A 15,856-nucleotide genomic window follows, 5' to 3' on the forward strand; every position below is an offset into this window, starting at 1 on the left:
AAAAAAAAATGTGGAGTAAAGGAAAAACAAAAAGGGAAAAAAGAGGAAGGAGGGAGGGAGGAAAGATAAGAAAAAGAAGGGAGAAAGGGAGAGAAGAGCAAGAGAGAAAGGGAGAAAGATCTTTTAGCTTCAAATTTAAATGTTTCTCCCAAAGATTAAAAAACAACTGACCGGGCGCGGTGGCTCACAACTGTAATCCCAGCACTTTGGGAGGCTGAGGCAGGTGGATCACCTGAGGTCAGGAGATCAAGACCAGCCTAGCCAACATGGTGAAACCCTATCTCTACTAAAATACAAAAAGTAGCCAGGCTTAGTGGTGCATGCCTGTAATCCCAGCTACTTGGTAGGCTGAGGCAGGGGAATCACTTGAACCAGGAGATGGAGGTTGCAGTGAGCTGAGATCGCGTCACTGCATTCCCACCTGTGGGATAGAGCAAGGCTCTGTCTCCAAAACAAACAAACAAACAAACAAAAAACCCAAGAACAGTATCAAAGAAAAGTTGAAATGTGAGATTTGTTTTGTTGAAATCTATTCATCATTACTGATCTAATCTAGGGCTCTGCCTCCTAGGACAGCATAGTTTATTCAGTGAAGCGACTTTAGCTGCATTCTGAATATCTGTTTCACTGTTGGTTTGCTCTCTTTCTACTAACTGATTTGTGTGTTTGGGCAAGGGAGAAGGTGGCTGCCCCACAGCTCCTCTGTTAACATGCCTTCCAAATTAAGGGATTTAATATAGACTAACTAGAATATCAAAATCTCAGTTCCACAGACTTGGGAGAGAGTGAGTGGCTGTCACAGGCTGGGATTATATTCACCTCTATTCTAATCAACGGTAACACAGAGGCCAGATCCCACAGGATAAACAGGGTCACTGGGGCTACTCATAGGAACATTGCTAAAAATGGAAGCTGTATAATAATACATAAAATATGGATGATATGAAATTAAATGTCATGAAAGTTCATGTTCATAACGACATTTATGAAGAAGTTGAAATGTAACTGTCCCAAACTGGGGTGAATTCAAAAAGGATAAATTCCTTCATTTTCTATAGTTCATTTAATCTCACTTTTGAACTTCCATTTCAGCTACTTTGTAGAGCTGTGAGGAGAGAATTTAAGCTTACAATGAAAAGTAACCCAGTTCCTTGTCTTTGGGAAGGAAGAACCACTTTGCGGCATTTCTTTCTCACTTGCCTCTCCTCTCCTTCTGAACTGTTGATTCAGCTAGGAAAATGGGACAGGGGCCATTCAGGAAAGCGGAGCTTGCAAGGGTGGTTCAGTACAGGATGATTGATATGGGAAACTAATTACAAAGACATTGAAAGAGCGGAAAGGCCAAGTGCGACAGTGAGGCAAATACACAAGGCATTGAGGAAAGGAAGGGCCTGCCCAGCAGGAAGCAGGACCAAAGGAAGTGCAGCCTCACAGAAGCCAAAACTGAGGAAGAAATGAAACCACTGCCAGAAGCAGAGAGAGAGAGAGAGAGAGAGAGAGAGAGAGAGAGAGCTGGGCGAGGTGGCTCACAACTGTAATCCCAGCACTTTGGGAGGCCGAGGCGGGAGGATCACCTGAGGTCTGGAGTTTGAGACCAGCCTGACCAACATGGTGAAACCCCATTTCTACTAAAAATACAAAAAATTATCCGGGTGTGGTGGCGGGCGCCTGTAATCCCAGCTACTTGGGAGGCTGAGGCAGGAGAATCGCTTGAACGTGGGGGTGGAGGTTGCAGTAAGCCGAGACTGCCATTGTACTCCAGCCTGGGCAACAAGAGTGAAACTCCTTCTCAGAGAGAGAGAGAGAGAGAGAGAGACAGACAGACAGACAGACAGACAGACAGAGAGAGACAGAGAGGGAGGAATAACTTGGTTTTGTCCTTCCTTCCTTCCTGATCTCTCATTGGTGCTTCGTATTGGCTGAATATAGCCAGATGTCAGCTGGCAAGGGAAACTGGGAAACAGTTTATAAGAGTCAGCTCCAACAACACAAAGCAGAACAGGGAAAGAGATGCGGAAAGGGATTGAGTTGTGAACAAGCAAATGCCTAGGTCAGATACTTCCAGCTACAAATAACCAAAGAACCCACTGAGAATGGTTCAAACTAGGTGTTTAATTAATCTTGATTAACAGATAGGAGGCAGGGCAGTTTTGGGGTTGACTAATTGAATAACTCAACTATTAATACATCAAGAACCTATATATTCTTTCCGTCTTTCAACTTTGCCACCTTCAGCACATTGGCTTATCTTTTCACGGCTGACTCTTTGCATGGTTTCATCCTGCTTGCAGCAGTTCCACGTAGCACATACAGACACAGAAACATCTAGATGGGGGAGTAGATTTGTCTTTTTTTTTTTTTTTTTTTTTTTTTTTAAGAGACAAGCTCTTGCTATGTTGCCTAGGTAGGACTCCTGGACCCAAGCAATCCTCCTGCCTCAGCCTCTCGAATAGCTGGGACTATAGGTGCACACCACTGCACCTAGATATTTGTAGTTTTTTGGTTATTTTTTTGAGACAGGTTCTCTGTTGCTCAGGCTGGAGTGCAGTGGAGTGATCATGGCTCACTGCAGCCTCGACCTCCCAGGCTCAAGTAATCCTCCTAATTCAGTCTCCTGGGTAGCTGGGATTACAGGTGTGAGCCACCACACCATGCTAATTTCTAATTTTTTTTTTTTTTGAGACGGAGTTTTGCTCTTGTTGCCCAGGCTGAAGTGCAATGGCATGATCTCAGCTCATTGCAACCTCCGCCTCCCAGGTTCAAGCGATTCTCCTGCCTCAGCCTCCTAAGTAGCTGGGATTACAGGTATGCAACACCATGACCAGCTAATTTTGTATTTTTAGCAGAGGCAGGGTTTCTCCATATTGATCAGGCTGGTCTCAAACTCCCGACCTCAGGTGATCCACCCACCTCGGCCTCCCAAAGTTTTGGGATTACAGGTGTGAGCCACCATGTCTGGCCTCTAAAATTTTTTAGTAGAGACAGGGTCCCACTATGTTGTCCAGGCTGGTCTCAAATTCCTAACCTCAAGCTCTTCTCCCACCTCAACCTCCCAAAGTGCTGGAATTACAGGAATGAGCCACCATGCCTGGCCTTGTCTTTGATCATCAAAGAAAAGTACTTGCTGTTGCCCCTCATAATAATTCCCTTCACAGCCTTTTGGTCATAATTGAGTCACATACAGACTCACGCTTAAACCACTGGTAAGAGGAAAGGGCCAATCCAGCGAGGGCATGGAAGCTCTGCACCTCTTCCCCCATACCTTACTCCATGCATCTTGTCATCTGTATCATTTGCAATATCCTTTATAATACACCAGTAATCGTGTTTCTCTGAGTTCTCTGCGCTGCTCCAGCTTCAAGTTGTGGTTCCCACAGCCCACTCTTCGGGCTTCATTAATTTGCTGGAGCAGCGCACAGAACTCAGAGAAATACAATTACTGGTGTATTATAAAGGATATTGCTCCAGCAAATTAATGAAACCCAAAGAGTGGACTGTGGGAACCGCAACTTGAAGCTCATTGATCAGAAGTTCTGGAGGCCCGGACTCGTAAGTGGTGTCTGGGGGTATGGAAGCCAGTCTTGGGAACTGGGCCCCCAACCTGTGGGATCTGACACTGTCTCTGGGTAGGTAGGAACTGAATTAGGGGACACCCAGCTGCTGTCTGCTGCTTGGTGCGAGGGGAAAAACCCCCACATATTTGTTCACAGAAGTCTTCTTCTGTGTTGATTGTTGTGGTGGTATGAGAGTAAAGGTAAAATAGGATTAGAGTTTTCCCTACATAATTGGTTATAGTGGAGCTTAAAGAACTCCATCATGGATGTTAACATGCTAGGTTAACTTCCAATTAACCCTAGTTCCAGGAATGCCCCTAAGAGTTCTTCTTTATGATTCCTTGTGTAAAAAGAGCATGTTCTTAATCATAAATCCTGCCCTTAAGCAAATTATAGGCTGTAATCCACATAGTATTCTTGTCTTTCCCTCAGGGGTGAACTTTAATTTTCCTACACATTATGTATACCCTTTCCTGATGGTATAAAAGCCCTGGGTCTGCAGGATAACAGTACAAAGACCCGCCTGTCTTGCTGCTGCCCAAGACCACACTTCCATCCATAAGTTCCCCAGTAAATCACCTGCTACCAGCGAACTCCTGGATTTGTTTGCCTCTTCTTTGGATTTTTGGCTTCTTCTGCATTTGAGAGTCACTTTGCATATATAGCCCTTTCATGGAACAGTCATGTATGTACATAGTCGAGAGTAATATTAAAAATATTTAGCAACTGGAACCAAATTGGCGCTGGTCATTCAGAACAGACTACTGACCAATCAGGATGGACAAGGCTGAAAAAGACTGGGAAAGTGGTACTGGTACAAACCAGCTGAGCGTCAACACTGCACGTGGTACCAATTTACAAAGATACCAAAGGGTAGAGAGTGAAACATGAGCCTCTCTCCTGTTCCATCCTCCAGTTTCCCAGTTCACTTCTTCAAAGGCGATCACTTTTACCAGCAAAACAGGATTTTGAGGGTTTGTAGTAAGATAAAGCCAGGCCTTGTCAAGAAATCAGTATTCTAAATTATTTTATTTTTCTCTTTAGCATATCAAGGTCCATCTCATTTGACTGGAGAGTTTTATTTATTTTTATTTTTTGAGATTGAGTCTTGCTCTGTCACCCAGGCTGGAGTGCAGTGGTGTGATCTCAGCTCACTGCAACTTCCGCCTCCTGGGCTGCTTTTGAGATGTACACTAAAACCCGTTTCCTCCATAACGTTTTCTGTTAAATCCATATATTTCTAATCATTCCATTTCCGATCCTCATTATAGCCATCGCTTAATGCAAAATTTGATACTTTGGCAAATACCATTTTTTCTCTCTCATTCTGATAGATATGTAATAATGTAAACTAGTTGAAAGCAAAGTTCATGACATCTGCATAACACCTAACAGTGCCAATGTCAACATAGCCAATAAATGGCAGAATTGATTTAACTAGTCCCTTAAATGGCTTCTATTTATTCATTTAGACCATGGGGGAGGGTTTTAACAAAGTATGGTAATAAAACCTTTCTTTTCTCTGAAGCTAATTGAATATGCTATATAATGTTCCAGATTTTCCTTAGCTTCTTTCAGGTCATTGTGATCCCATCTTATAGATTTATCCTTTTTTTCTGTTTTTCTTTTTTTTTTTTTGAGACAGAGTCTCACTGTCGCCAGGTCTGGAGTGCAGTGGCACAATCTCAGCTCACTGCAACCTCTGCCTCCCAGGTTCAAGTGATTCTCGTGCCTCAGCCTCCCGAGTACCTGGGATTACAGGCTCCCACCACCATGTCCGGTTAACTTTTGTATTTTTGGTAGAGATGGGATTTCATCATGTTGGCCAGGCTAGTCTTGAACTCCTGACCTCAAGTGATCCACCCGCCGTGGCCTCCCAAAATGCTTGGATTTCAGGCGTGCGTCCAGCCTTCTCTATTTTTTTTTCTGAGACGGAGTCTCACTCTGTTATCCAGGCTGAACCATCTTATAAATTATCAATTGTGCAGATATATCTGGAAATTAAGGGCTCATCAAACAAACAAACAAAACAAAACAAAAAAACAAGCAAGGCGTGGTGGCTCACGCTTGTAATTCCAGCACTTTGGGAGGCCCAGGCATGTGGATCGCTTGAGGTCAGTTTAAGACCAGCCTGCCCAGCGTGGTAAAACCCTGTCTCTAATAAAAACACAAAAATTAGCGGGTGTGGTGGCACACGCCTGTGGTCCCAGCTACACGGGAGGCTGAGGGGGCAGAATCGCTTGAAACCGGGTGGCAGACGTTGCAGTGACCCAAGATCACTCCACTGCACTCCAGCCTGGGAGATAGAGTGAGTACCTGTCTCAAAAAAACAAAAAAAGAACAAAATAAAATAAAACACTTAAATTAGTGAATAACCTTGGTGAAAATCCACGTCCATGCTTCTACAGCATTTCTCTTCAAAGCTAAAAAAAAAAAAAGAAAAAATCAAAAATCAACCCAAAGGTGTGGGTAGAAGACGCCATCTGCGACCGTATTTAAGCATCAGTCATGCCGTTAAAGGAGAAAGTGGACATCCTCTCAAGGAAACTTTAATCCTGTCCCCAAAGGATTAAAATCCTATAACAAATATTTGTTTATAACACATCTTGACAAGATCAAAACATTCTGGTGGGGCAAATAGTAAAGACTAAATCTTGAACATTGACGAAAACTTCCTGAAAAGCCCAATGTATTTGACAGGAGAGGTGGCTGGGGTCCCGGGCCTAGGGAGGCAGGGCGGGGAGGCGCAGGTGTCACCGCGGGCGCCCAGCTGCTTATGTCACAACCCGCAGAAGGTGCCACGCGCCGGTTGCTATAGAGGCCGCGCTTCACACCCCGTCCCGGCTCCCAGGCGCTCCCGCGTTCGGTGACGGCCGGGTAGGCTGTAGGCAGCGCGATGCCAAGAGAGAGCTGCTGGCGGGGGCGGGCCAATCTCCCTACACCATGAGCCTCGGGTCCGGCCCCGTTTGGGGCCGATAAGCACAGCGCAGGCCGCCCTCCATTTGCCCCGGGGCCTCGGCTGCGAAGGTAGCGGCGGCCGGACAGGAAGCCCGAGGAAAGCGCAGGGCCGCGTCTCTACGAACACGTGAAGGAAAAGCAGCTCCGTCCACAGCACCGCTTCGGGGCTCCTAGGTGAGGGTCCCCCCGGCGGAAGCGTGGAGGGGCCGGGGTGCCGGGAAGCGAGGCGGGGAGGAAGTCGCGGACACGGGCTGGGGGCTCGGGGCTCGGGGTCGGGGTGAGGAGAAGAGGCGGGAAAACGGTGAAAAGGAAGACCTTGGGCGAAGACGAGGGCTGAGGGCGGAGCTACAGCCCGCGCCTGGAGCTCGGTGAGGGCGTGGCCTGGGGCGTGAGGCCGCGGCCTGGGGGCGAGCCGGGCTGGCCCACGGCACGCTGCAAGCCCAGCCTCCCGCCAAGCACCGCCCCCATCCAGCCCCTGTGGGAGGAGCCGTGGGAGGGGTCGCCTCTTGCCCAGCGCGTGCGGCAGTCGCGTCTCTGCGTTCGGCCCCGCCCTACCCAGGGCCCCGCCCCCTTCCTGGCGCGCGCCGCATCCTGACGCGATCCCCCTCCCCCCTCCGGGTTCGCGTAGGGAGTCGGGCCCCGGGCCGCCACCGTCACCTCGGCCGCTGCCGCTGTCGCCATCGCCTTGTTTCCCCATCCCCCGCCATGGCCGAGGACCTCTCCGCGGCCACGTCCTACACCGAAGATGATTTCTACTGCCCCGTCTGTCAGGAGGTGCTCAAAACGCCCGTGCGGACTGCGGCCTGTCAGCACGTGTGAGTAGACGCCCCCTCCCCCGCGCGGAGCCGGGTTGTCGCTTAGGCCCGGCCTCCGGCCCGGGACCCCCGGCTGCCGCCTGGCGGGAACCGAGCCCGCCGCGGCCTGCTGGAGCGTCGCTGCCCCCCGAGGTCCCGTTCCCTGCCCCTCAGAGCCCCGGGCCGCCCTCCTCCTTAGCCTCGGGGCCCGCTCTGCGCGTCCTGCCCCCTCAGCCCGAGCTCCCGCTCTCCCGCTCTCCCTGGCTTTCGCGCCCTCGGGGCAGTGGCCAGGCCGTTCCCTGCGGCGTCTTCAGGCCCCGGAGGCCCCAGTAGTCTCCGCCAGGCCCGGGAGGAATTGCAGGGAACTTGGAGCCTTTTTGTTTCTTAGCAACCCGGGTGAAGGTTGGGGTGTCGAGTGTCAAAAGCGGCCGGCGGTGCCCGCGCGGGCCCGCTCGCCCCGCGACCTGCCCAGCTTTCAAGTTTCCTCTTTCAGAACCTTGGTGCGTCCCCTCGGTCCAAGAGCTCTTCTGTAACTTCCCCTCAACCCTGCTTCACAGAACACCCTCCAGAGCGTTTTGTTTCGGTTCCAGTCCACTGTGTGTTAGAGGGAGCTAGAATGAGTTTTCTTCTCTGGTCTGTGAAAACCGACAGGATTTTCGGGCATTGAAGTGAGCGTTCCCCTTTGTTTTACCTTTCTGCTTATTACTGGATTAATACAAGGGTGGAGAGGAGAAAGGAAGACTTCTGTTACGAGGAATGGGCCGAAAGTGAAATGCTCCCCAGGGTGGGGGAGAACACAAAGGGGTTGGGTGAGATAACGCGTGCGTTTGATTGGCAGGCATATTTACAAGAACTTTGATAAGATTTTATGGACGGCTAGGGTGTGAGTAAGGGTTGGAAAGCGCCCTTCTTGAAAAGGTGTATAGCCCTTCTGACAGACCTGACTGATGATCAGAGTCCCCCGGGAACTTTTTAAGTAAACATACCAATTCCCAGGCTCCATTCCAAACTTACAAAAGAATTTTTGGGCAGGTGGGGCCTGGAAATCTTTATTTTTAAAAAATACACTCAGGCTTGAAAGTTACGTGTGCTTGCAAACAACCGAAAAGAATTGACTAACCTTCTAAATGTATTTCATTCTCCTTCCACTTTTTTTTTTTTTTTTTTTTGAGGTAAGGCTCTATAATTTTGTAAAGGATGGATTGAATTTTTGGGTCTTAATTGCAAATGCCCTTACTCTGGTTGTTTTCTTGATACCAACTCTTCTCATTTTGTTCCCCAATCTTAACTGCACTGTCTACTTTATTTCTATTTTGTGCTGGTTGTGTGAGCCAAGAGTGTGTGGATTTTCATGATAGAGATTATGCCAGTTACGCTTTCGCTCTTTAAGGGAGATGAATGACATCTTACTATTTTGTGCAACAAATGCAGATTCTTAGAGAAATGTTTTGAGGGATCCTTTTGTAGTTCATAATGTGATGATTGAGTGTTCACAGGCATGTGTGAGATGTGCCACCCTCAAACCTTGTTACAAGGTCAACACATTACCCATTTGACATGAAAAAAAAAGGTTTGGAGGTGTCTAGGGCACAATATAGATCTTTCACCTTTAATCTAGCATAACTTGGTCCCTTTCCAATATATAAAAAAATTTAAGTGCTGTGTTGGCAGTGGGTAGATAAAAGGGAGGGAGGAGGGCAAGGTGAGAGGAAGTTGTAATAGCTGCTAACTGTATATATACAAAGCAGGTATTTTTTTAGATAGAATCATTCTAATTATCCTTTGGGTCATTGACCTCATGGGCCTCATTGTAATTTTTTAGCACTCCCCAAAATTCCGTGTAGATTACTCTAGTCCACTTCCCTTGTGGGACATTTTAAATCAAGGACTATAATTTGGTTTGACCTCAAGACTGTGGAAAATGTTGGAGATGATTGTATTTAATTCAGGACCTTTCTCAAATCAACTCATTATGCTTAGACAGTTCTGCCTGAACAATGAATTAACGAATAGGCAGAGGGAGAAAAAAGTTTAATTTGGAAGAGGTGGTAATGGAGGAACAGGATCTTAATCAGTTGGAGTTTAGTGGGGGAATTGGAGAGAATTTTTAAAAATTATTTTTTCGAGACATGGTCTTGCTCTGTTGTCCAGGGTGGAGTGCAGTGGTGTGATCACGTTTCATTGCAGCCTTGACTTCCCCCGTTCAAGCAACCGTCCCGCCTCAGCCTCTCAAGTTGCTGGGACTACAGGAGCATGCCACCATGCCTGGCTAATTTTGTTTTCTTTTTTATAGAGACAGGGCCTCACTATGTTGCCCAGTCAGGTCTTGAACTCCCAGGCTGAAGTCATCCTCTGCCTTGGCCTCCTGCTGTGGCCTCCCAAAGTGCTGGGATTACAGGCATGAGACATGGCGCCTGACCTATTTTTTAAGTAACATAGTTATCTATGTCATTTACCCTGCCTTCTTCACAAAGGACAGACCTGTGCCTTTAAAGAAATTTGTATTTGGCTACAAAATCAATTTTTGATTAATGAATAGAGAGTTGAAATGATAAGGACTTTGGGTTACTGTGGATCAGTTAGAAAATGAAAAATTTTAATTGCCATTTCAATGACAGTACAGGATTTGACTACTGACTTTCCTAGTTAAAGGAGCAAGTTCATTATCATTAGAATAACATTATTAAAATATAAATTCCCATTTAATCCCCATTCATTCCCTGCAGTTGTTGAATGCTTTCTATTTGTCTGGTGCAGGGACTACTAAGTACTGTTTCCCTGGAGACTGTTAATAGTCCGCTGGAGAGACCTATACATGAGTGTGATTGATACAGAAGATATTTTATGTGAGCATCTAGAGCAGGTATCTAAATTAGCCTAAAGGATAGGGATGATTTCCTAGATGAAGTAACGCCTTAGGTCAGCATTTGTGTTCAGGGTTTGTGGGGAATGCCAGAGTCAAGGAGGGTACAGAGGATGAATGTGAGCTGGACTTTGAAATTTGGCTGGAGCCAAAGACAGCGTAGTGGAGATGGAGCTTTTAGAGTTATTGGCAGGAACTTACTGTGTAAGCTAATTTGAGCGTTTTCCTGAAAACCTATTAAATAATTAGATAACCTAATGAATAATACTAGACCTAGTAAATAATTTTTGGCAGAGGAGCAGCATGGTCACATTTCATTTTTAGAAAATTTACCTTCATAGCAGGGTTTTCAGCTTGTTAGTGGTGAGACTAGTGAAGAGGTCATTCATTGATGTGTCAGGGAGAGAAATGATTAGAACCTGAACTAAGGAATTGATAGTAGGAATGGAGCAGAGAGACTCCTGACATTTTAAGGACAGTGTGTAAGATTTGTTGACTGTGTGTTCAGTAGTTAAGTGTATATACCATATGTAGATCTGGAATACATGGAGCTAAAGCTGTGGGTGTCGACGTAGTCACCGAGTGAGGTATATAAATGGAAAGATTGAAGAGCATCTAGATAAAGCAAAGTGCTGGAGAATATGTACTTAAATACTGAGTGGAGAAAATTGCAGCCTGACAAGGAATGAACAGAAGGATAGGAAGAACACCAGGAATAAAGTGAGTGGAAACTAAGGATTCAAATAATCTGCAAATGACTGTTAAGGAAGCAGTCAGCATTGTCAGATGCCTTAGAGTGGTCAGATGTAATTTTGTTTTTATTTTTTTTGAAATAGGGTCTCGCTCTGTTGTGAGGAGTGCAGTGGCATGATCATAGCTTACTGCAACCGCGACCTCCCAGGCTCAAGAAATCTTCCCACCTCAACCTCCCAATTAGCTGGGACTACAGGCACTCACCACCATACCTGGCTGTTAAAATTTTTTTTTTTTTTTTTAAACTTGCTTTGTTGCCCAACCTAGTCTCTAACTCCTGGGCACAAGCTGTCCTCCTGCCTCAGCCTCCCAAGGTGCTGGGGTTACAGGCAAGAGCCTCCACACCTGGCAGATGTAATATTTTGAAAACATGTTAAGACAAATTAGTATGAAAGTTGAGCAGGTAGTCAAAGCAAGGTTTCAGAAGAAAGTACAGACTGGCGTAGGAGTAAGGTGTTTATCTCTTTTGGTGTTTATTCTGTAATCTTCAAAGGCTCTTGGAAACCTCTGTTCTTCCTTGTTTTGAACAGTCAAGGAAATAATTCTTGTACATGGCAGAAGTAAGCTACTATTGCAATAAAAATTACATATAATAACAAGTTTGATTCTTTGCTAAACTCTTAAAAATGGAAATCTAATCTGTTTTTGCTTTTAGGCCTCTTTGTAAGTAGGCATCTTTTAAAGTGAACTTCTTGTTAAGCACAAATTTGTGTAATTTCCTATTTGACCAGCTTAAATATCCAATTCCTGAGTTTTTAGTTCATATTTACTTTTTTTAATCCTTAATTTAAAAAAATTTTTAAATTATTTATTTTTGAGACAGAGTCTCTCTCTGTTGCCCAGGCTGGAGTGCAGTGGTAGGATCTTGGCTCACTGTAACCTCCATCTCCTGGATTTAAGCGATTCTCCTGCCTCGTCCTCCTGAGTAGCTGGGACTACAGGCACAAGTAGCTGGACTACAGGCATGCACTACCATGTCCGGCTAATTTTTGGTTTTTTGTATTTTTAGTAGAAATGAGGTTTCACCATATTGGCCAGACTAGTCTCGAACCCTTGAGCTCAAGTGATCTGCTCGCCTTGGCCTCCTAAAGTGCTGGGATTATAGGCATGAGCCACTGGCCCTGGCTTAATTAATTAATTTAGAAACAGGGTCTCACTTTGTTACTCAGGCTGTGTGTATATATATATATATGTGTGTGTGTGTGTGTGTGTGTGTGTGTGTGTATGTATAATTTTTTTTTTTTTTTGAGACAATCTCGCTCTGTTGCCCAGGCTGGAGTGCAGTGGTGTGGTCTCGGCTCACTGCAGCCTCCACCTCCCTGGTTCGAGTGATTGTCCTTCCTCAGCCTCCCAAGTAGTTGGGATTACGGGTGTGCACCACCACACTCCGCTAATTTTTTGTATTTTTAGTAGAGACAGGGATTTACCATGTTGGCTGGGCTGGTTTTGAACTCCTGACTTCAAGTGATCCGCTTGCCTCGGCCTCCCAAAGTGCTAGGACTACAGGTGTGAGCCACTGCGCCTGGCAATATATTTCTTATAGTTTAAAATTTTTTAGAGATGGGGTCTTGCTGTGTTGCTCAGGCTGATCTCAAACTCCTGGCCTCAAGTGGTCCTCCAATCTGAGCAGCAGGGACTACAGGTAAGTGCCACAGCATCTGGCTTTTTGTAATTTTAACAGCTTTATTGGTATCTTGTTACTTGAGAAGTTGTGCTCTAAGTATATACTTTAAAATAATTTTGTTTCCTAAAGTCTGTGCTATTTAATTATATAACAAAAGGTTGACTTCATTTTAAATCTTGAAGACTAATTAAAAACCTTTGATTTTTTTTTTTAAGTTTTTTTTGGGAATGATCTCAATTATAGACTAGGAAGATAGATAGACTAAGTGCCAGATTTTAAATTATTTAATTTATACTGAAATTGGGAGCATGATGAGTGGGACTATTGTTTTCACTCTCCCAGTATTGTTGATTAGCCTTTTGTTGGGAGAATGCGTAACGGAAATTCATCTAGCATCTGTTAGTTTAAAGTTGAGAGAAATGTAAACAGAACTTTTTTGGTTATAGGGTAATGCCCTATTCTGAAGATACAGGCCTTTTCAGAAACATGAAAATTAGTTTTAGTAATTCTTGATTTGTACCATTTTCCTTCCTACTTCTGCTTTGTTTTGAAATAATTCTGTCTGGCCCTTTGTGTTCCAGCCCAAAGTGAGATGAGAATAGTTTGTTTTGTGTCTGAAGAAACATGCTTGGTTGTACAGAGAAAGGAACAGTAAAATTGGAGATAAAAGACCTGAATATCTCTATTTCATTTTATTTTATTTTTAGACGAAATCTTGCTCTGTTGCCCAGGCTGGAGTGCAGTGGTGCGGTCTCGGCTCACTGCAACCTCCACCCGATGGGTTCAAGAGATTCTCCTGCCTCAGCCTCCCGAGTAGCTGGAAGAACAGGCATGCGCCACCACACCTGGCTAATTTTTTTGTATTTTTAGTAGAGATGGTGTTTCACCATGTTGGTCAGGCTGGTCTCCAACTCCTGACCCCAAATGATCTGCCCGCCTCAGCCTCCCACGTGCTGAGATTACAGGTGTGAGCCACTGCACCCAGCCATTCTTTGTACCTCTTATCACAGTTTGTAATCACAACATTTTTGGAATCAGATGATTTGACCAATGTCATTTTCACTGGTTAGACTGCAAGCTTTATAAAGGCAGCATCCAAGATCTGCTTTTACTTATTTAAGCCTACTAATATATCGTTTCACATATGAGAGTTTTTCCTGCCAGCTAAATTCTGACAAATGGAATTGCTGGGTCAAAGGGTAGATACAAACAAATATTTCTGATACATCACACAAGAATGGTTGCAGCTCTAGTGAAGTGTCTTGTTCATGGAACGTGCTCATGGTTTTGATTTGAGAACTGTCAATTATATCTTTTGGTTAAGCGATTTAATAATTTTTAAATTAAGGTAAATTGGCATTCATTGCTTTAGCAAATATTAGTGACTGCTTAATAGGTGCCTGGCACTGTTAGGTGCCAGGGATGTTGTAAAGAGCAAATAGATAGGATCCCTGCCCCTTTGGAGTTGGGTGTTAGTGATTGAGATATATATATGGAAACATGCTTGGTTGTACAGAGGAAGGAACAGTAAAATTGGAGATAAAAGACCTGAATACGTCTATTTTATTTTATTATTTTATATATATATATATTTGAGACAGTTTCTTGCTCTGTTGCTCTGTTGCCCAGGCTAGAGTGCAGTGGCATGATCATGGCCCACTGCAGCCTTGACCTTCCTGGGCTCAAGTGATCCCCCTTTAGCCTCCCCAGTATCTGTGACAACAGGCATGTGCTACCGCCATGCCCAACTAATTTGTTTTTTTTTTTGAGACAAAATTTCACTCTTGTTGCCTAGGCTGGAGTGCAATGGCGCGATCTCAGCTCACCACAACCTCCACCTCCCGGGTTTAAGTGATTTTCCTACCTCAGCCTCCCAAGTAGCTGGGATTACAGGCATGCACCACCAGGCCTGGCTAATTTTGTAATTTTAATAGAGACAGGGTTTCACCGTGTTGGTCAGGCTGGTCTTGAACTCCCGACCTCAGGTGATCCGCCCACCTCGGCCTCCCAAAGTGTTGGGATTGCAGGGGGGAGCCACCGCGCCTGGACTGTGTTTTTTGTATAGACTGGGTTTCACCATATTGGCCAGGCTGGTCTCGAACGCCTGAGCTCAAGTGATCTGCTTGCCTTGGCCTCCGGGAGTATTGGGATTACAGGTCTAAGCCACTGTGCCTGGCCTGAGATATATTTAAATTAAAATAAACACTCAGAAAAATGGTGTAATTACAAATTTATAGGTTTTGAGAGAGTATAAGAGAGGGACCAGATCTAGTGGGTGAGTGGGTGAGTATCGATGACCCTTTCTTGAGGAAGCGATATTGTTGCTGAGATCTAAGTGAGTTATAGGTGTTAATTTGTGGAGGGCTGTGTTTGTGTATAGAACATTCTGGGGAGAGGAAACATTCCGAACAAAGATCCCGAGGTAGGAGGGAACATGCAGGGCTTTGTATTTGAATGACAGAAGCATCTTCTGGGCTTCAACCTCTTATAGGTTTCTTTTTTTTCTTTTTCTTTTTTTTTTTTTTAAAGACAGAGTCTCGCTCTGTTGTCCAGGCTGGAGTGCGGTGGCACACGCAATCTTGGCTCACTGCAACCTCCGCCTCCTAGATTCAAGGCGTTCTCCTGCCTCAGCCTTCCGAGTAGCTGGGATTTCAGGCATGCACCACCGCTCCTGGCTAATTTTCTTTTCTTTTCTTTTTTTTTTTTTAGTAGAGTCAGGGTTTCACCATGTTGGTCAGATCGGTCTCAAACTCCTGACCTCAAGTGATCTGCCCGCCTCACTCTTATAGGTTTATTAACATTTTACTTTTTAAGCCGTAGTTTCCTCATCTGTGAAATAAAGGAACTTATTAAGAAATTTTTTTTTTTTAAGAATTAAAGATCATAAATGGATAGTTTCTGGGACCCAGCCTAGCACCTAGCACATATTATGTACTCAATAAATGGTAACTGCTATATTCATACATGTCATGTTGCTTTCTCCAAAACTGAGCTAATTTACAAAATGCCATTAGTACTATAAAAGTATATTTGTAATCCATCATCTTTGCCAATTTTGTTTAAGCATTTTTATGCTATTTTAATACAGTTCACAATAGTGTCTAGAAGTCACATTAAAATGTATTTCTTTAGTTGCTAGCAAGGCTGCATGCATTTTTCCATATTACATTTTTGCTTGTTTGTTTTGAGACAGGGTCTAACTCTGTTGCCCGGGCTGGAGTACAGGGGCATAATCATGGCTTACTGCAGCTTCAACCTCCTAGGCTCAAGCAATCCTCCCACCTCAGCCTCCCAAATAGCTGGAACTACA

At 44.9% G+C, this 15,856-nt stretch overlaps 1 protein-coding gene across 3 annotated transcripts in view; it reads left to right on the top strand.

The window, feature by feature from the left end:
• The first annotated feature begins 6,387 nt into the window (after positions 1 to 6,387).
• Positions 6,388 to 15,856, top strand: part of RNF138 (ring finger protein 138, E3 ubiquitin protein ligase) — a 45,432-nt gene continuing 35,963 nt past the window's right edge. The window contains exons 1-2 of one of the 3 annotated variants that reach the window (XM_011974382.1): positions 6,388 to 6,686; positions 7,141 to 7,327. In XM_011974382.1, the coding sequence (XP_011829772.1) occupies positions 7,218 to 7,327 (110 nt within the window). In that variant the 5' untranslated portion in view covers positions 6,388 to 6,686; positions 7,141 to 7,217. Of the gene's footprint in view, positions 6,687 to 7,052; positions 7,328 to 15,856 lie in introns of those variants that run through there. The other 2 variants (XM_011974383.1, XM_011974384.1) reach the window with 2 other exon arrangements.

This window comes from Mandrillus leucophaeus, unplaced genomic scaffold (genome assembly GCF_000951045.1).
Source record: "Mandrillus leucophaeus isolate KB7577 unplaced genomic scaffold, Mleu.le_1.0 Scaffold145, whole genome shotgun sequence".
Taxonomy (NCBI): domain Eukaryota; kingdom Metazoa; phylum Chordata; class Mammalia; order Primates; family Cercopithecidae; genus Mandrillus; species Mandrillus leucophaeus.